This window comes from Cetorhinus maximus, chromosome 25 (assembly GCF_964194155.1).
Source record: "Cetorhinus maximus chromosome 25, sCetMax3.hap1.1, whole genome shotgun sequence".
Classification (NCBI taxonomy): Eukaryota; Metazoa; Chordata; class Chondrichthyes; order Lamniformes; family Cetorhinidae; genus Cetorhinus; species Cetorhinus maximus.
The window spans coordinates 21749820-21771273 of record NC_135903.1 but is presented as its reverse complement, the minus strand read 5'-3'; the positions used below and the strand labels follow the sequence as shown (position 1 = coordinate 21771273).

The 21454-nt window shown below is 43.5% G+C and overlaps 1 protein-coding gene across 3 annotated transcripts in view; it reads right to left on the bottom strand.

Moving 5' to 3' along the window:
* Positions 1–21454, bottom strand: part of LOC144667956 (acid-sensing ion channel 2-like) — a 519367-nt gene that overhangs the window by 141859 nt on the left and 356054 nt on the right. For all 3 annotated transcript variants that reach the window (XM_078529603.1, XM_078529602.1, XM_078529601.1), the window contains exon 3: positions 15148–15298. In XM_078529603.1, coding sequence (XP_078385729.1) covers positions 15148–15298 — 151 coding nt within the window. The remainder of the gene's footprint in view (positions 1–15147; positions 15299–21454) is intronic.

Sequence of the window (21454 nt, the reverse complement as noted above, 5' to 3'; positions counted from 1 at the left end):
GATTTTTACTCATTCTATACTAAGCTGACCTGACAAAAGCACTTAAAGACTAGAAGAAGCATGCAATGAAATAAAACTTCTCCAGCTGTTAAAGTTGGTACAGAAAGCAGGGGTGACATTTTAGGGATGAATGCAGCAGAACAGCATTATTTATATGGTCGTTAATATTTCAAATGTGGCATAATTTTTAACATGTTTTACATGATGCCAATGCCAATAATGCCTCTGTCCAAAGGTTACACTCAGCTGAGGCATTCCTTCCAAGGTTTTTCTATTTAATTGCTTGACCTGCTATTGGACTGCTTACGGGAAGTTGAGGAATATGGATTTTCTAAGGAAGAGAACATTCTGGGTCTTTGCTTACGTTGGACTGGAGGATGCAGTCTTTTGGCGATGGTAAACAAATGATATTATTGGAGCCATTACCTTAGTATGATTGAATAGGTGAAATTATGTAGGCTGTGGTCAAGCTGGGATGGGATTGATGGAGAATGGCAGTACTATAATGTTAATATTAATATTGACGTTAATGTTTTTCAGGAGTATGGACGGAATTTTATGGCAACGGGAGTTTACGTTCCTGCCGAAGCCAGTGGAGTTTAGAATGACTCGCGGCATTTTACAGCCCCCTCCCCACCACAACGGGATTGTAATATTCCGGCCTATAAGTTTTCTTCGAGCCCAGGTACAGAAGCAGGGGAATTAGTGGTGTTAGCGGTAATGTCAATGGATGTGTAATCCAGAACTTCAGGTGAATGTTCCGGGGACATGGGTTCAAATCCCTTTATGACAGCGGATATAATTTAAACTAACTTAATAAAATCTGGAATTATCAAGCTAGTCTTAGTATTGGTGACCCATGAAGCTATTGTTGCTTGTAAAAACCTATCTGAACGGAAATCTGCCATCCTGGTCTGATCTAAATATGACTCCAGTTCCACAGCAATCTGGTTGACTCTTAAATATCTGGTGAAATGGCCTAGCGAGCCTCTGAGTTTAAGGGCAATTAGGGATGGGCAACAAATGCTGACCTTGCCAGTGATGCCCACTTCACATCAAAGAGTGAAAAAATGTTGCTGGTGGAGAATGTTAGGGTGTGGTAACATTAGGTGTCTCAAAACACATTTCAATTTGTGATGTCTTCAGTTTGACAAGGAAGTAAGTGACAATTGTAGGAATTGTGCACTATATGCAAAAATGTGATATGTTACCAGTGGATCCTATGTGAAGTTGTTTATAGTACACTGAAGGGAATCACCTAAGAATTCCTTTATATCTACTATATGCCTGTGTCTCTCATCTATCATTCTCTGTGCTGGTGTTTCTTGTGATGTGCTCTGCTTCTTTGACGCTTCTCCTTTTCTGAAGTATCTCTGTTTCCTTAATGTTCCTCTTTCACTGAGTTGATCTGCTCCCCCCTCTCTCTCTCTCTCTCTCTTATATCTGTTTCTCAATATTTTGTCTCGCCTGATCTGTGGCTGTTATTCATCTTTCCCTTCATCTCTACTACTTATGCAATTTCATGCTCCTATGTCTCTTTTTTCTTATATCCTCCGTGGAAACTTTTATGCACCTTTCCCCATCTATGTGGAGCTGGACATGACTTTTGTAGCTCCGACCTGTCTCCCTCACTGGGGATGTGTGTGTGTGCAGGATTGTGGGGTTGAATAAAAAAATAGTATGGAACACAGGCCTTGAACTTTGAGGTGTGTAAGCCACAGTGTGAGCAGTGTAGCTGGCTGAGAGAGGTAACAGGCAGGCTGGGACAGTTTCAACAACCAGGCCTCACCTGCATGCTGCTTGCCGACTTCCTGATCAATTTGACGGGAAGTTGATGGGAAACCAATTGTTAAATTTGTGCCATTTGGAGGCAGCCACCAGGGATCAGAGGGACAGGTCCCTGTCACTAAGCTAAGTGGAAAGGCAGGGGAATCCCATAGCTGGAAAGGCCTAGAGTTTCCTCATGGGACCTGGAAAAGTATTCTTGCTCCTCCTGGTCTACAAGGAAACTAAAATAACATATTAACCTACCTTAGTGGGCCTCTTTTTTTGTGATGTTATGCGCATGTGCCTTTAAGGCAGCATATCTCAAACTGCTGTCCATCACTGTCCACCACTAGACATGATGTGATGTCTAATCCCATGACTCTGTAGACAGAATACAGCAGCAGTCCTACAGGTCAGACCTGTCTACATAGCCTCCCAATTATAATTATTTGTACATCTTCAAATAAAGAACCCACATTATTGTTTTACCAATCCTTGGTGTATGATTGGTACATTTGCAGGAAATGGAAGAACGCAACACTGGCCCTGGCTGCTGTTCCCAGCAAATTTGGTGTTATCGGAAATCTGACCTGCATTTTTACAGAGGAGCCTCACAGCTCACTATAAGAATCCTTTTTGCCTGGAATTTGAAATTGCAGCCACCTGGATCAGTACAGGAAACAAGAGGGTAAGACCCCCCCCTCCTCCATTTTAAATGTTACAAAAAAGCCCAGGGTCAGGGGGCATGGTGGTTAGGATGGAGACCCTGCAGCCAGAAGGGCCAGATTACGGATTTGGAGGGAATACTGCGGATGGAAGCAATGGGTGTTTGGTGTAGCTTGATAGTGGGGTTGGGATCAGTAGCGGAACACCCAGGAGATTTTTTGAGATGAGGGGACAGGGCCTGAGGAACCAGAAGTGGAGCCAAACCTGGAACAACAGTGAAAGAGGATGAGAGAAGTGTTATCAGGGTGGGAGGGTAGGGCCAGGAACAGCAGGATAAGGTCAAAAGATGCTAGCATAAGGCTTGGAGAGACCACGGGGCCTAACAGTGCACTGGAGGCAGCAGTTGTGGACGTAGCAATAGGCTGAAGTAAATCTAAGTAAATATGTTGTTGGTGACATCGGCTTCCATCCATTTATATAAGATGATGGACGTGCAACACATCAAATCCATTGAGGTTGGGGTAGCTTCACTTTCAACGATGGCTGAATAGACCAATCCATGAGAGGCGGGTTCTGCCACAACTTAAGTGCCACACATGAAGTGGTTATCAGATATCATGGGCTGTTCTTTTCAATGTTGACGCCTGTTGCTAAGCCACTGTAGCCATCGTAGTTGGTAAATATGTAGAGATAAAAATAAAAACTTAAAAGCAAAATGTGTCTGTGAAAACTGAATGCAAAAGGAAGCAGCAACCAGACCTGGGCTTTTCATGGCAGAGGTGGGCAGAATTGAGTAGTCAGTGCTACATATTACAAGTAATAGGTGCATGTCTTACTGGTACTACAGGCGTTATCCAATGCCAGAAAATGCAACTTGAAATTGTGATATTGTGACAGGAAGTCTCAAGAATTTTAATACATTAGGAGAGATATAGATAGATTTGTCTTAATAAAAATGTGGATAAAAATAAACATAGATTTGTTGTTTTTATTTCCATAGGTCCGATGTAATAGATCTCGCCAGAGGTTCTTAGTTTACACGCAAAAATAATTTAGACAAAAGAATTGAAAATCAAAGTGACAGTTCTGAGGCATTTAATGTTTCTGCTTTGCCCATAAACTCCACATTTCCTGAAGGAATCAGTTATTTTAGAGAATGACTCCATGGTTGTTGACAACTAACTGGTAATTCACTCAAATGACCATTTCTCATATGTGATCCTAGATGGTGAATGTCAGCTGGTGGTTTCATTGCAGAAAACCTGACATCGGCATTTGTGGGTTTTAAAGACAGTGTAACTCAGTAATGGTCAGGATCTGCAAGCCTGGCTGTGTTTCCCCTTTCCTTTCACATGAAATCAGATGAAGTATTGCTGGATATCTGTCCAGTTAATACTGGGTAACATAGGGTTGCAGCCCAAACGTTCCTGGGGTATATACGTCAAGAAGGCAGTCCCAGTATCTTTTGTTCACATATTAAGCTTCAACACACATTTGCCACTTTTAAAAATTTCACGGTGATTAAAAAGTCCCAATTTCCTAAATGCTTTTTCTAATTCGGTGGAGAGAGAATCATTCTTTTAAGGAGGGTGTGCTCCATTAGAAACCTCGGGCAGAATCTTATGCTCTCCCCCGTGGTGTGTTTGGTGGTGGTGGAGGGCATCAGGTGGGAGGGCAGTGGGTGGGAATCCAGCCACATTCCCGCCTCCACCCTGATTAAGTCCATGGTGGGAAGGCCAGTGGATGGCCTTCCTGCCCCGCCACCAGTTGCCCATTTCAGGGCCTCATCTCGCCTCTTCTGGTATTAACCAAGCAGTGGCGGCGGAGTTCACCATGTGTGGGGCATGAAAAGTAAACTCGTGTGGGGTTGCTTATGGGTGCCCAGCAGAGGGTGGGGAGGGGTGTTGATGGAGGAGGGGAGTCCTTCATTCAAAGGCATTCTGTCCCTGATCAAGAGTGGGGTGCCCACTGACAGCCACGCCCCTACCCTTGTTGCCAACTCCCCTGCCACGCGACCCCCACCCCACGGCTCCCACCATCACTCACCTGTGGCTTGGGATTCAGTGACAGTACTTGGTCTCAGGTGGGTGTCATACCAGCAGCAACCACTGCCTCCCTGGAGGCGCTGCCTTTCAAAAGAGTTGCCGCTCCCTGATTGGCCAGCAGCTCTCGGCGGGTGGTAGTTCCTCCCCCAGGGTCCTTGATCCTTGGTGGGGGGGGGGGGGGGGGAGGGGGGGGGGAGTCCTGCCACTGGCCTGTCAAGTGCCCGAGTGAAACAAGATGCGACAGGCCTTCCCGAAAAGAGGGGGTGGGATCTTGCTGCCTCGTCTGCCAGCAGCTGAGGCAGCTGTCATCTCCACAAGATTCCTGCCATCAGCTATAATATTGCAGGTCAAATCAATCTGAATGTGGATTCTGCTTCTGACTCCTAATGAATAAGATTTCCCACTGCTTTAAAATGAACCTTACATTGAGGTAGGAATCTAACTCGAAATTGGCATTCTACTTTGTCAGTATTCAAATTAATTTTGACATAGTAGTGATGCATTTCCTTGTGTGAAATGATTGAGTGTTTACACATATAATGTGAAATCTGGCAGGGTGCAGAATTTATTGATATCAATTTTTCAGCGTTAGTCATTTAATTTGCTCCATCAAAACAGACTTTCCCAAGCTCTCGTGCCCACTCCCTCCCTGGGGATTGTCTTCCTGCCATCTCGAGAAATAATCTCTCCCAGGTTCCCGTGTTGGTGCTAAAGGGGTATGATTTGCAGCCCTCGCAGTAAGGTTGTGAAATGTCAGTCTCTGCACACTGTAAGCACAACTTTGTCCGGGGAGGGGGCGAGGAGGGGAAAAACTTCCATTCACAGAAATAAGCCATCGAGGTGGGGAATGAACGGCTTTCTTCAGGTACTTTTATCAGTCCTAGAAAGATAAGAAAATAAGCTGCCTGAGAAAAACTATATTGCAAATTGAATTTTTTTCTTGACGTAGCTTATTGAAGATCTTCATGAAAAGTCAATCTTTATACTGAATCATTTCAAGATTTAAATTAACACCCATGGCTCAGGTGGCAGCACTCTTGCTGCTGAGGCAGAAGCTTCTGGGTTCATTTTTTTTTATATGTTTCATTCATGGGATGTGGGTGTCTCTGGGGACCCAACCCGGTAAGGACAGCAGATTTCATTCCATTAGTGAACCAGATGGGTTTTTACAACAATGGTTTCACAGTCATGAGGCTTTTAATGAATTTAAATTTCACCATCTGCCATGGTGGGATTCAAACCTGGGTCCTCAGAGCATTAGCCTGGAATACTAGTCAGTGAGAATGCCACTATGCCAGTACCTCCCCATGTCCCAGTCACAAGCTTAAGCACAAAGATCAAGGCTGAAACACCAATTCAGCACTAAGGAAGTGCTGTATGGCCGGTGGTACCATTGTTGGATGCTTTCTCAGGTGGACGTAAAATATCCCATGGCAGTATTTTGATAAAGAGCAGGGGAGGTATCCCCGGTGTCTCATCTATCCTTCAATCAACATCACAAAAACACATTATCTTGTCATTAGCACACTCCTATTTGTAGGACTGCCATGTTTTCTACATTACAACAGCTCGAAAATGTTCCATATAATGCACTTTGAGACCTCCCATGTATGAAAGGTGCTATATAAATGCAAGCCTTTTTTAGTCAGTATTAACTTGGCAGTGATCAGCTGGCTGTTTAATGAGATTTTGTTTTACTTCATAAATGGTAAAGATAAGAATTGAATTTTGATTTTCTGACACTCTATTGGTGGTGTGGAGCCTTGCTGGCTGGGACTGCAGCTTGCAAATTTGGCACAAAGTTGACAGGAAAGTAAAAATGGGCCTATTGGCAATTTGGACACTAATGGGCATCACAAGATCAATGCAGGTTTTAAAAGTATGGAAGTGGCTCTCTTGCAGCTTTCTTCCTGGTAATGCTGTGCATTCATTTCAAATATTAATAGTTACAGTTTTGTATTGATGACCTGGCCTATGCAAGTAGGCTTTTCAAGGGTATCACGTTTTCTGTTCTGGCTTGAAAGTAAAACATTTTTGCTATCTTAGTGCTTCATTTGCAATTTTAATGACACATTAATATTTGCCATTTCTGTTTGATTTTCTTGTACCGCAAGGCATTTATTTTCCAAATTAATTCCTCACAAGCATTTTGCTTCCTCTGTAATTTTGTTTGCTGCAACCAAAGTAGCCAGGCCGGAAATTCGGTCAGACATTCCTAGTTGTGGAAAAGCAAGTGTTGTTCTTGAAGGAATAGAAAGGCCACTACGAATATGCTTCATGTGTTAAGGCTGCACCCATCCTTACCCCAAGTCGATCTAGTCAGTCCTTTCTGACCATGGCATCTACACCTCTATTTCAGTCCACATAACCATGCTAGCTCTTGGAGGCATTCAAATATTTAAAAGTCAATTTGATGCTTGGTTAAAATAATAGCAACCCCCCCTCACCCGCCCCACCACCAGCACCACCACCACCCCATGTAGTTTGTTACCTCTAATTGTGCGTACCCCTGTGAATATCAACAGCTGGCCACATGTTGCAGATTCATCATTAGGCTAGGTGCTGATGCACAAGGCCAATGCTGGCCTGGAAGCTAATGCTAATTATTTAAATAAGCTGACCCTGGTAATTTTGGGTGCAATTATTCCAGTGTGCCTGCACCTCCACCAGTTGAGGGGGCTGGTGGAAGGGAGGGCTGTGGCAGCTGGGGTGATCAGAATCGGGGACGTGCTGGGTGGCAGAGGAGTGGGCTGGATGATACTGCAGGAGTTGGCACATCGTGTGTCGTTGGACTTCCGGCTTGTCGCCAATGCCATCCATGACCTTAGAACGGTCGTGCTCAGCCCCAATGCCATACTGGGTCTTGAGGAGGCACAGGTGCGCGGTGGACTCCTGTCTGAGCGTACCCCTGCTCGGATGGAATGTCACATTGGCCCCAAGTCCCGAACCCTCCCTCAGGAGCCAGTGCCCCCGCAACCTGAGCCACCTCGAGGAAATGCCCTCCGTGCCTTTTAGCTCGGCGTGGCGGGCTTCCCTGTATGGGCTGCTGCTGCACACTCTTCACCTGTTGACATCTAGTGGTGGAGGTCCCCAGAGGAGGGCTCTCTACCCGTGCGTTCTCCCCCTTACCATCGGGGACGTGGGGTGGAGAGCTTTGCATGCAGCAGTCCCATACAAGCCTAATGATGAATCTGCAACATGTGGTCAGCTGTTGAAATGCACAGGGGTACGCACAATTTGAGGTAACAAACTACCTGGGGTGGTGGTGGTGGGGGGGTGTTGTTATTATTTTAACCAAGTGTCAAATTGACTTTTAAATATTTGAATGCCTCCAAGAGCTAGCATGGTTATGTGGACTGAAATAGAGGTGTAGATGCCATGGTCAGAAAGGACTGACTAGATCGACTTGGGGTAAGGGTGGGTGCAGCCTTAACACATGAAGCACATTCGCAGTGGCCTTTCTATTCCTTCAAGAACAACACTTGCTTTTCCACAACTAGGAATGTCTGACCGAATTTCCGGCCTGGCTACTTTGGTTGCAGCAAACAAAATTACAGAGGAAGCAAAATGCTTGTGAGGAATTAATTTGGAAAAAAAATGCCTTACAGTACTAGAAAATCAAACAGAAATGGCAAATATTAATGAGCCAATTAAAATTGCAAATGAAGCACTAAGATAGCAAAAATGTTTTATTTTCAAACCAGAACAGAAAACATGATACCCTTGAAAAGCCTACTTGCGTAGGCCAGGTCATCAATACAAAGCTGTAGGATGTGTCGGTTCACCGAATCCCAAGATGCCTGTGTGTTTTGCGGCTTTGTGGAGACCGTGGACCATGCATATGTTAATTGTTGTAGGCTGCACCATCTCTTTAGTTATTTGAAAAATCTTTTAATTCTGTTTTGTTTGCACTTCAGTCCCATGCTCCTGATCTTCGTGCACCCGGTGTGGAGGAGGGGGTGGGGTGTGAAGAGGACCTCCTCGTGAATATGCTCCTGGTCCTGGCCAAATCAGTCATCAACAGCTCCACGCAATGGGCATTCGAGGGGGTCGTCCAGCCTGACTGTCTGTCTCTCTTCCGCAGCTATGTTCACAGCTGTGTGTCCCTAGAGAGGGGGCACACGGCGTCCACCGGCACAATCTAGGCCTTCTGTGCTCAGTGGGCACCGCAGGGACTGGGGTATTTTATCTACCCCTTTAATCAAGTTTTAATTTGATGTTTGTAAGTTTCCTTTAAGATTTTGCTTTTCTTTTTGCAGTATCTCTTTAAGGGGCTGCCTTTTACTTTGTTCCTCATTTTGTTGATTTAGTTCACTTGGTTTAATCAAAAGAGTCATCCCAGCGTACTGCGGGCTAACCATTCCCAGGAACAGGTTCTGTCCACCTCACAAAATCGGAACTTGATTCCTGATTTTAGTACAAGTGGAGAATAGAGTTTTGCACCGTGAGGGTACGTGTGAGTGTATGTGCACACTTGTGTCTTTTTTTATTTATGTTCATGGGACGGGGGCATTGCCGGTCAGCATTTGTTGCCCATTCCTAATTTTCCATGAGAAGGTGGTGGTGAATCTTGAATCGCTGCAGTTCACCTAGTCTGGGTACACCCACAGTGCTGTAAGGGGGGGATGTTCCAGGAATTGACCTGGCGGCCTCACCTCAATGAAGAAATGGTGATGGAGTTCCAAGTCAGGATGGTGTGTGACTCTGGAAGGGAACTTACAGGCGGTGGTGTTCCCATGCCCCTGCGTCCCTTTCAAGTAGAGGTCACGGGTTTGAAAGGTGCTGTCGAAAGAGCCTTGGTGAGTTGCTGCAGCGCATCTTGGAGATGGTACACACTGTTGCTACTGTGACCTGGAGGTGGAGGGATTGAATGTTTAAAATGGTGGATGGGGTGCCAATCCAGTGGTCTGATTTGACCTGGATGGTGTCTGTATTTGTGCAAATGCTCATCGATGTTTTTTCAGCATGGGTGAAGAGCCATTAAGAGGACTGCATTCTCTCAGTTGCTCTATTATATTCCTTTTCCCAGTTCGTTGGAATATCTCATATCAGTGTCTTATCAGGTGTGGACAAAATTAAATAATTGGCAAGTCTCGGGTTCATATATTTTACAAGTTGTAGGCAGCATTTTACTGAAAGTATCAGTAGCTCATTTAAAAAAAAAATGTCAAGGCAACTCAGTTGAACCAGGTCAATAAGAAGAAACTGCTCTTATTAAAAGTAAAGAAATCATGAAGATAGTAGTCATGTAATTATAGCACGAGGTAAGTATGAAATTCATGCCTTGTAATCGGCAGGTTTTTATTGGCAAATATTAACTCCCTTCTTGACCTCTATATAATCACATTATAGCTAACAAACTCTTCCAGCTCCATTCAGATTTTCAACACCCTGACAAAAATCTTGTTGAAGCGTAAATATGAACCCTGCAGGCACCCATACCGTAACTCAGTTCAATACCAATGTACACCAGCCCTCAGCAAGTTACCATGACAATAACATGCCTATGATATCCCCCACAGCACTGATCTTAGATTGCACAGTGATAGTGACTGCGATAACAGAAAACACAAAGGCACCAACACTCGAAAATGAAGATCTTCCTTAGAGAAATACAAAATTGGACCAATAAATAAATGTATTTTAAAATGGTCAAAATGTGATTTTCTACATTTGGTAAGAGTCCTCTGCTGATTGTCTGAGAACCAGGGGATACAGGTTTAAGTTAGTGGGCAAAGAACCAGAGGTGACAATGTGGAAACATTTTTATACAAAAAGCTGTGATCTGCAATTCACCACCTGAAAAGGCAGTGGAAGTACATAAGTTCAATAACAACAAGAACAACAACAACTTATATTTATATTTAATTTTCATTTTAATATACTGAAACTTCCCAAGGTGTTTCACAGGAGCACTATAAAACATAGTATTACAATGAGCCACATAAGGAGATATTAGGTCAGATGATCAAAAGCTTGGTCAAAAAGGTAGGTTTTAAGGAGAGTCTTAAAGGAGGAAGGTGAGGTAGCGAGGTGTAGGGAGGGTATCCTAGAACTTGGGGCCTAGCCAACTGAAGGCTTGGCCAATGGTGGAGCAATTATAGTTGAGGATGCACAAAAGGCCAGAATTAGAGGGGTGCAGATATCTCGGAAGGTTCTGCGGCTAAAGGAGATCACAGAGATACGAAGGTGTCAGGCCATGGAGGGGATTGAGAATTTTAGAATCAAGATATTGGTTGACCGGGAACTAATGTAGGTCAGCGAGCCCGGGGAAAGGGACCAGTTAAGACATCGGCAGCATAGTTTTGGATGGCCTCAAGTTTTTGGAAGGTAGAATGTGGGAGAACAGCCAGGTGTGTTTGAATTGTTGAGTCTGGAGATAGTGAAGGCTTGAATGAAGGATTCAGCAGCAGATGAGCTGAGACAGGGGCATAAAATAATTTGAAAAATACTTAGAAGGGAAAAAAAAATATGGCTCTGGGAAATAGCAGGGGTGTGGGATTGACTGGATAGCTGTATCAAAGAGCCGGTCCATGCATGATGGGCTGAGTGGCCACCTTCTGTATCATCCTATGATTTTATGACCACTGATAATACTTTGGCATCATGAACTTGTCCCTATATTATAGGAGGAAGTTTATTGACTTTTAACTGTGATAGCCATCGTTATCTTAATGAAGATTAGATTGTACATGCTGACGGATGTTGTGGTATACAATTAGCAAATTCAAAAATAAACTAGTCCTTGTTTTCAGAGAGGGGACACATGATCTACCTTTTATAGGCCAATAGGATAGTACCTTCCCTGGGTTACCATCAGAGAAGCGATCTTGGCTAAAGATTCTGCTTTATGGATTCATAAAAAGAACTTATATTTAAGAAGGAATCAGCAAAAATATGAAAGGGGCTTTTCAAAATGCTGGGATTAATAAGATACAAGCAAATTACCCTGATCACAGGACTAGAGTGCATGGACAGACCAAAATACCTCAAGGAAGATTTGAGATAAGGAAATAATATTTTTCTCTAATGGCTATGTGCATTAGATATGCAAAGAAAACATTCAGTGCTGCCTTTAAAGTAAACAAACTGGTTGTTATGATATGGCACATGGTATTTTCCAGGTTGACCAAATCCCAAAGGGAAACTTGGCCACATTATCACAACGTCTAGTATGAGACGGTTTGTGCACTGAAGTCAGAAATAATGAGTCCACTACCACTTTTAGATATTTTAAAGATTAAATTAAAACATTTATTAACAAAAGAAAAGAAAAAGTTAAACACACACAAGATTACAGTTACACAGTTATTTAGTCTTATTACAGTTCCCAAAACTTCTACTTAACTAGACTCCCAACTGCACATCCCTTTCAGGCAACAGTCCAGATAGACTCTGAATCTATAAAACATCCAGCAAGATTACCACAAGCACCCACTGTTGCTGTAGAGAGGTATTTCACAGCTTCTCTCTCTCACTTAACAATGAAACTCCAAAGGCTTTTAACACAACCTTGGTTACCGGAACGATAAACTTCTCCAGAATGGTTGGGGGTTTTTTCCACAAGTCTGTTTTACACAGTGCACCTTTCTAGATCTCACATGGTCACACCCCATACAGCTTTCCATCCTTCTTTCAATATATTTCCTCCTTTTTGATCTGGAAACCCCATTGTTTCCACCTGCCTTTAGAATTTACTTTTCCCAGAATATAATAACTTTTATGCTGTCATTATGGCCAGCACTTTTGGGAAACATAAAGGTAATAGCCTTGCCTTATTTACCTCGCCAGTTGCAAAAACTTACCATGCCCCTTTGAAAAGCCAACAATCTCTCCACTTACCTAAAAATGCAAATTTCATTCACACTGCATCTCACTTAGCTCGCCCATTAGCATTTCAAATACCTGATTATTTACACTTAACCCTCGTGGATGATTCAAACCTTGCAGTCTAACAGTCTGCAGTTTACTTAAATTATTCACACACAGAGAAACATACACACACATAAACATAAGCCTGCTTTAAAGTATCCCACAGTAATATCAGGAAAAATATGATAATTCCTTCACACTGGTTGAATATCTAGTTAGTGTTCGGACAGGGGCTATAATAAGCACTCTCATGTTTTCAGATTTTTACATTAGATATCTTTTTGGTTCAGCATCAACTGCCACTCATGTAAGTAGACCTTATATCTCCTACTATCTGGGTGCATTTTTTCTGCCCAGATTATACCTAGATCATTGATAATGAGGTCTGGGGATCAAACCACAGGAATCCTTAATCTGTATACCAGGTACTGGAATGTATCAAATTCCCCTCCTATCAAATTTACTATTTTAAATGCCTTTTCTGAATGCCACCTCCACCTTCATCTATACCCATGGTCACAATGTAGAGAATTCTGAAGCACGCTTTTCTCTCAGAGGACGGCTAGTCCACAGAATTCTCTTTCGTAGAAAGCAGTGGAGGATAGGTCATTGAATTTATTCAAGGTTGAGTTAGATAGATTTTTGATAGATAAGGAAGTCAGGGGTCATGTGGAGCAGACAGGAAAGTGCAGTTGAGACCACAACTAGATCTTAACGAATGGTGGAGCAGGCTCATAGGGCTGAACAGCCTATTCCTGCTCCTGGGCCAAATGTTCCTATGGACAAATAAGTGGTATCAACAACCTGTGTAAAACACTTATATAATTTCTGTCCACTTCTTGAATATATAGAACAACAAAGACGCAACACATTTTCTTTACAATCATGGATCTTAAAGAAAAAAACGATTTCTTGACATAATCCCTAGGTTAGGTTAGAATTGATTCTTAAAACACAAACAAGTTCGCTGACTATTGACTGTGAGATCCACAGATTGATAGCTCACTGAAGGTTATATTGGTCAATATAATTCTGGAAAAGGAGGATTCTAATCTCCTGTTGTATATCACAGAAGGCTCTGGACAATCAATGTGCCCTGTCACCTTATCAAAAGGTCTACGAAACAGCTTGCAGTCAAAGCTGATGCCCCAGGCTGAACCGGTTCTTTGACTCGTGATCAGGTTGCTTGTCAACATGCACGCTGAGAGTGGAATAAAACAACCAAAAAGATATCTAATGTAAAAATCTGAAAACATGAGAGTGCTTATTGTTATAGCCCCTGTCCGAACACTAACTAGATATTCAACCAGTGTGACGGAACTATCATATTTTTCCTGATATTACTGTCTTTCTAATAAGACATCAGAACAAGAACAATTCATCAATACTTGAAAGAATGTAATCCTCAGCAACAGCAAGGATGCATGTCTTAAATGCAAAAACTCCAGCCAATTGCATCGCTACCTGTAATTTGTATTATTCTCAGACTTATCAATTTGCAGTCATGAAGAACACAACAGTCAACTCATCTGGAACTGAACAGATGTTTTATCTCGTTCCTGTGCGATTCTGCTTTAACTCTTACATGCTCATTCTAGCGATGCATAATATAAATTAGCACAAGGTAAAAAAAAAAGTCAGCACTTGTCACAGGGACAAATGGAGATGATTAGATATTATGTGGAACATAATGTTCCTGAACTGTTGAAATTTACAAACGTCATGTCTAGTAAGGAAGAATAATATAGATACACCTCTTTGAACCTGCTACATATTTTACTGTTCCTGTTTAGCACAAGTATAACCAAATTTAAAAACTGGCCAATTATTATCTCTGTTCTAGAAGCCAAGTACTACTTAGAAGATCAGTATTTAAATTATGGATTACAACAGTGAAAGGAGCTGTGTAGTCCCGTAAATTACTCAAAACTGTAACATTTACTGTTGCATCTTAAATAAATTTCCAGTCCATTTGCAAATGAACTCTCAGGGTTTTTTTTGCCAATAGTTTTTGAGAATTCTTACAATTAGAGCTATTTGACCAGGAACTGAATTGGACTAGCCATATAAATACTGTGGCTACAAGAGCAGGTCAGAGGCTGGGAATTCTGTGGCAAGCAACTCACCCTTTGATTCCCCAAAGTCTGTTCATCATCTACAAGGATTGTGATGAAATACTCTACTTTCCTGGATGAATGCAGCTCCAGCAATGCTCAAGAAACTCAATACCATCCAGGACAAAGCAGCCCGCTTGATTGGCACCCCATCAACAAACATTCACTCCCTCCACTACTGATGCACAGTGGCTGCAGTGTGTACCATCCACAAAATGCACTGCAGCAACTCGCCAAGCCTCCTCAGACAGCACCTTCTATCACCTAGAAGGACAAGAGCTGCAGATGCATGGGAACACCGCCACCTGCAGGTTCATCTCCAAGCCACACCCCATCCTGAATTGGAACTATATCGCCGTTCCTTCATTGTCACTGGATCAAAATCATGGAATGCTCTTCCTAACAGCACTTTGGGTGTACCTACACCACATGGACTGCAGTGGTTTAAGAAGGCCGCACACCGCCACCTTCTCAAGGCAATTAAGGATGGGCAATAAATGCTGGCCCAGCCAGTGATGCCCCACATCCTGGGAGAGAATTTTTAAAATTGCAAGAATAGCAAAAAAAAGTAGTACATGCTAAACTTTTCTGTAAAATATAAAATTCTTACTTTACATCATATCTGGGCGTAACTTGTTTCCCGGTCCTACAATTCTGTCAGAATAAGAGGAAATAATTCTTACCAGCTTCACCCCAGACCGGCAAGTAGTCATCCTGCTGAATGTCCAACATTATCTCAAGGCCATTGCCAGTTCCACCCTGCACGGTAGTCAGTAGAGGCTTGTCATCACTTCCTGAGTTAAACATGTAGCACTTCCCATATCTGGTAAAAACCTGAGTGAAAAATAAAAGATAGATATGAATAATACAGGCCAGTGAATGAGTTAACTCTCTACTATTTGACACTTATATTGTCCTGTTTTATCAATCTGCATTTATGAACAACACTATTGTCAACTCGTCCAGAACTGAACAGGTGTATTATTCCTTTTCCAACATTTAACATTAATTGAGATGATTGTACTTTAATCTGTTCTGCATATTATATATAAAACAACTTGCATTTATATAGCACCTTTAACATCTCAAGCTGCATAATCAGACACCAACCTAAAGAAAGAGACATTAGGACAGGCGACCAATATCTTGGTTGAAGAGATAAGCTTTGAATATTGTGTGTGTTACAAAAGAGAGAAACAGAGGGAATTCCAGTGCTTAGGGTCCAGGCAGCTGAAGACACAGTTGTCAATAGCAGGGTGTAGTAGGTCAGGGTGCATTGGGGTTAGAGGAATGCAGATCAGAGCGCAGTCAGGCTGGAGGAGGTTATAGAAATATGAATATAATCATTTGTACATCCTCAAAACTTTGTTTGATACACTTTTGTGGATAAATGTCTGTCACATTTATAAATATTGCACAAACATACCGCATGTGAAGTCCATTGCTGCCATTCACGTACACTTCATAAATAATAACACATTATAGCTCATGACTGCTGTTCACTTTAAAAATCCAAGCCTGCAAGATGACAACTGGCAGAATCATCCCAGGTTTGCACTAAGTTTGGTAGGGGGCGGGCTAAATGACATTTTACCCACCGGTCGCAATGGCGGGTTTTCACGCCGTACCATCCCAAACCCGCAGCATTACTTATGCATTCCCAGGAAATACACTGTTTCCATGGCGGACGGGCTCTCATTTGCCCACTCCGCCATCACCTCGCCACTTCATCACACCGGGCGCCATATTTAAAGTCCAGCCGCGGGCACACATCTCAGTGCTTCAAGCCCATGACTGCCGCGGGGAAGATGTCCACAAAAGGCAAAAAGACTGCCATCCCCAGGTTTAATGATGTGTCACTGGAATGCCATTTGGACACTGTGGAGGCCCGCCGTGATGTCCTCTACCCCCGCTCTGGCCGCAGGACGGGCAGTAGCATCACCAATCCGGCATGGCAGGTGGCGGCAGCAGTGGTCAGTGCCAATGCTGCACAGAAGAGGTTGGTCATCCAATGCAGATAGAGAATGAATGATCTCAACCGTGTAGCCAGGGTATGGCAACCATCTCAACACTCTAAACTCACACACTCAAGACCATCACACATTCACTGGCATCGCACTCACTGCCACCACCACCTATTCTCTCTCAAATACCCTCACATGTCCATCTGGCCTCATCTCCTCTGCAGTCTTCCAGGTCAGCCCTCACCATCTTGAGGCCATTTGCACAGATCAACATGTGCCCCCACATACACCCTGGGATGCCCTCCTTCCCCAGTACATCTCTCCTGCCCTTGCCTGAGGACACTTCTCCCCTTTCCCCAGGCAAGACCTCGCCCTGCAACCATTGAAAAGCCACCTACATATGGCTGTTCTGGTAGGTAGAGACCTACCCATGAACCCCCCTAAAAGTGATGTGGTGCTATCTGTGAAGCCTGGCGCTGATGACTGCGAGTGCTGACCGAAGCATGGTAGGCAAACAAACCTTGAAGTCCTGAGCAAAGTGCAGCCCACCAGGTGCATGTTGCTCATGTGCTGTTGTGAAACACGTTGATGTGTTTTCCCGCCACTGTGGGCAGATGAGTCCGGCAGGCTGGCTTTATAATGACATGCTGATATATCTCAATGAGATTCCTGACATCCGATGGCAGGAAACACGGTCCATCGGCGGGCTGAGCGGACGATCGCAAACTGCCACTACCACCTATTCTCTCACACGCACCCTCACACGCGACATATTGTCCGCTCACGTCACCGAACACGCTCAATGCTGGTGGGCACGGAAAATCACGGATAATGTGTCTCGATACAACATATATTTTACCAGTTCTAGATTTGATCAACACAATATTATAGAACAGAATGAAGGAAAAACCAGTTTAAAATTGTCAAATCCCAGTAAAAATCTGTAATACTGAAACCAGTAAAACTGGAATTCCATTTTAAGGTATGCAAGACCAGTTCAGACAAGTTTTACTGGAAGCCTTCATTTCTAAGTTTTAGTGGTTTCTACATCACCATTGCATTATGTTCTCGACATTGAGTTCATCAACTTCAGTCATTTTCTCAGACAGCAGGTGCGTTCCATAGTTCTTCTGTAACCACTTCCATCTCTTCGGGACCCTTTTGTTTCTTTATTTGTCCCATAACCACCCCCTTTTTTGCCTTGCACCATCACCCCGTTTATTAATTGTTATGTCTTGGAAGTTTGAAATAATCACACATTTAAACACAAATGAATCTTCCTTCAAATGTATTTCTTAGATCGCACCAAGTCCTACGGACTGATACGTTGCTGCTCAGTATCCTGCCTGTAGTGCAGTAGTGAGTGATGTGTCATTCTGGATAGTTATATATACATGCACATGAACATATAGTACCTTAATCATAGTGGAATAATATGACAATATAAAATCCCTCTTTCTTTAAAAAATATTATGCCTCTATATGTCAATATATCTGTACCTTGCTTGTCCTGCTTTCTACCCTTAATTAGCACATTCCTTAGATAATATCACCACCTTCAACACCTCTTTGTCCTTTTGTCAATGACATCTTTTGGCTATCTCCACCTATCACTGGCCCTCTATCCAGCTCTACCTGTCCCCCCCCCACCCCCCTTAAACCCGCTTATATGTCACCTCTTTTCTATTTTTATTGAGTTCTGTTGAAGAGTCATACGGACTCGAAACGTTAACTGTATTCCTCTCCGCAGATGCTTCCAGACCTGCTGAGTTTTTCCAGGTATTTTTATTTTTGTTTTGGATTTCCAGCATCCGCAGTTTTATGCTTTTATCTAACTGTCCCAATCATTGGTTTAGATATAGTAAAAGAAGGTTAACAGTCAACTTTAATAATTAAATTGAACACCTTAAAAGTCTTTTATAGCTTGTTTTCTTTTCTCAAAAAACATTTTTCATCGTAACGCTCAGGTGGTAGGATGTTGTGCCTCCACCTCATGGATTTGGTAGTCATTGCTCTCAGTGTTGAGTTGGCAGGCTGTACTGGTGATATTGTGTGTGCTGCTCTTGGTGTTGTAGGAGTTGTGCTTGATGTTGTTGATGTGTTGTCATTTGCTAGTGACATTGTTGATGTCGCACCTCTTGGTGATGCTATCTTGCTTCTGATTTGAGGGCGCTTTTCAATGGGTAAATGACCTTTGACCCTCAGTGACACCTCCTTCATCTCATGGTTTACTGAGATCAACTGCAACTCCTTGCAACTGTTCAATCCCATGATAACAGGACTATCTGCTTCAGTGACTTAAGACACACAATTAACTTCTTTTCCTTTGTTTGTCCCTCTGATTTGGGTTGTTCCGAGCTATCAAATCTCAGTCCCTGGATGCTGTCAGCATGGCATTACTCAGTTTCAGAGCATCTTTCTTTGGGTACCCATTTTCTTTCAAGTTTCCAGGAAAGATCTTCTGATATAGGCCCGAGCGACATGATGTTACTCTGCGCTCCGGTATCAAACTTCAGCTTCCGATTTATCTTCCTGACCTGAATGGTCTTGTGAATTTCTTTGCTGTGGGAAATGTTGCAACCAGCTATTTCATACAGTGGCATGATTCCTTTGTCTACTGTATCCTGAAACTCATTGTTATCTTCCAGAGTATGGATGTTTTGGATTCTTATCTTTTTCATTTGCTCTGCCTCTGATAACTCACTTACCATCTTCTTTCTTTGTTCTGCGCAATTTTTCCCGGTGATTGTGCTTTTCACAAGCTCTGCAGTTTGACCATAAGTGAGATATTTCCTTGCCTTTGTGAATTCATGTGGTCGTCCACCAGCTCTAGCACATCCTCCTCTCTCTGTCTGATGTACATTCTTTTGTTGCAGTTCCACTACATCAAACTTGCTGCCTTTCTCTTTCCTTAACTGAAGGCTAGCCAGTTTATTAGCGGGCGTGTGGAGGCGCGACTCCAATCGGCGCCCCCAATTGGGGGTGCGCTGCCATTTTACGTGGGCCAATTAAGGCCCGCCCAGCGTGACATCTGTCAGGACGGGTGGGGGGATTCCCTGAGCCGAAAGTGCGCTCTTTCGGGCATGCGCACGAAAGACCGCACTCATTTCCCTGAGGCTAAGTGCTGCCTCAGGGAGATCGGCTCCACAATAAAAACTCTTAAAAATAGAAAAAAAAAAATTCCCTGACATGTCCCCTCATGTGACACTGTCACATGAGCTGAGACATGTCCATCACTTTAAAAGACACTTTTATTACATTTTTTAAAAGCTACATGAATCCTCATCCCGCCCGTGGATGAGGTTTCATGCTTTTTCTGAAGCCCGCCAGGGCTCCCGGCCTGCCCGCCAGCCTGAAGGTTGGACGGGCAGGTCCATTAATTACTTCAATGACTTTGTCAATGACCTCAATTGGCCATTGACAGGTCGGCGGACGCACAGCTGATTCTGCTGAGGCCCTGCCTACTTGAAAATTGAAATGGGGCAGGGTGAGATCAGGAGTTCCACCCAATGTCATCCCGCGTCATTTTACACGTCGGCCAGTGTGCCCTGCCCCCCACTCGCCGACCGGGAAATCCTGGCCAATATGACGTGCGATGACATTGGGCGTGCGTCCCGACATCATCACACACTCACGCAATATTTCGTTCGGCGGGCGTGTGCCGGAGTCGGCTGCGCGTCCGCTGATAATTGAAAGGCCTATTAACGCCTTTAAGGGCATAATTAACTTGAAATTTATGCTGCCCGTTAAAACCTAACGGTTGGCGGGCAGGCAAAAAGGCCAAGCGGCCTTTACATTTTTTAGGAAACTTCATCCACAAGCAGGATGAAGTTTCGTAAAGTTAATACTAAGAAAATAAAACCTTTATTTTGAAAATAAAAACATGTCCCACCTTTCATGCGCATGCCCAAACTGCGCACTAGACCCGACTCTCCCTCCTACCCCCCCACTCGCACAGGTAGCGCTCAGCTCTACCACTCATGATCCACGCAGGGCGGGCCTTAACTGGCCCGTCCACGTGAAATCTCGGTGTGGAGCTGATCCTGGGCGGCAGTCGGCTCCCCAGCTGCCCCTGCCCGCTCCTGCCCAGCCTGCCCGACGCGGGAAAAATTCAGGCCATGTACTTGTAATGCTAGGCTATTTGTTCAATTTGTGCTCAGTTTGTAGGTGCCATTATTGGGAAGGAAGGGGCCACAATCGGGAATATCACAAAACAAACACAGTCAAAGATTGACATTCATTGCAAAGATAATGCAGGTGCATCCTCTCTCCTTAGATAAAGTATTATAGCTCAAAAATGGGCCATTCAACCCAACAGGTCCATGCTGGTCTTTATACTCCACATGCATCTCCTCCCACCCCTCATTTAACCCCATCAACACCCCATCATCAGTTCTGCTGAAGGGTCATCAACCTGAAATGTTAACCTTATTTCCCTCTTCACTGTTGATGCGGTTTGATCTGCTGAGCATTTCCAGTTTTAATTTTAGATTTCCAGCATTTTCCTTTTATCTTTTGTTCCCATCAACATGTCCCTCGCCCAGGACTGTCAGCTTTGGCAGGACATATTGCGGGACTTCACACGACTTCCTCACTTTCATCTGCCCTCTCCCAGACTCTGTCATTGGTGACCCAGCACATCAATCATTAAGGATCCCAAGGCTTTTCAATGTGTCCCGTTTTTGATTTTTGAAAATCTGGTCACCCTATATGATTGAATAATATTTGACTTTTAAGTGAAATAGCCTCTTTACCCTATCTCCAATTTTTTTTTATGGCTAGCAAACAAAAGCGTCCAATGAAAATACAATTTGTTTGAAATGTCCCTATGTTTTTTTCCTTCTGGCTTTAATTTCTGGAAACTCCAGTCCAATCCTGGATGGTTGGCAACCCTACCTTCACTTTCATGGGCTTAATGGTAGAGCCGTGGTTATGTTACTGGGCTAGTAATATAGAGACTGCAATAAATGATCAGATGATGAGAGTTCAAATCCCATCATAGCAACTGGACAACCACTGGATATTG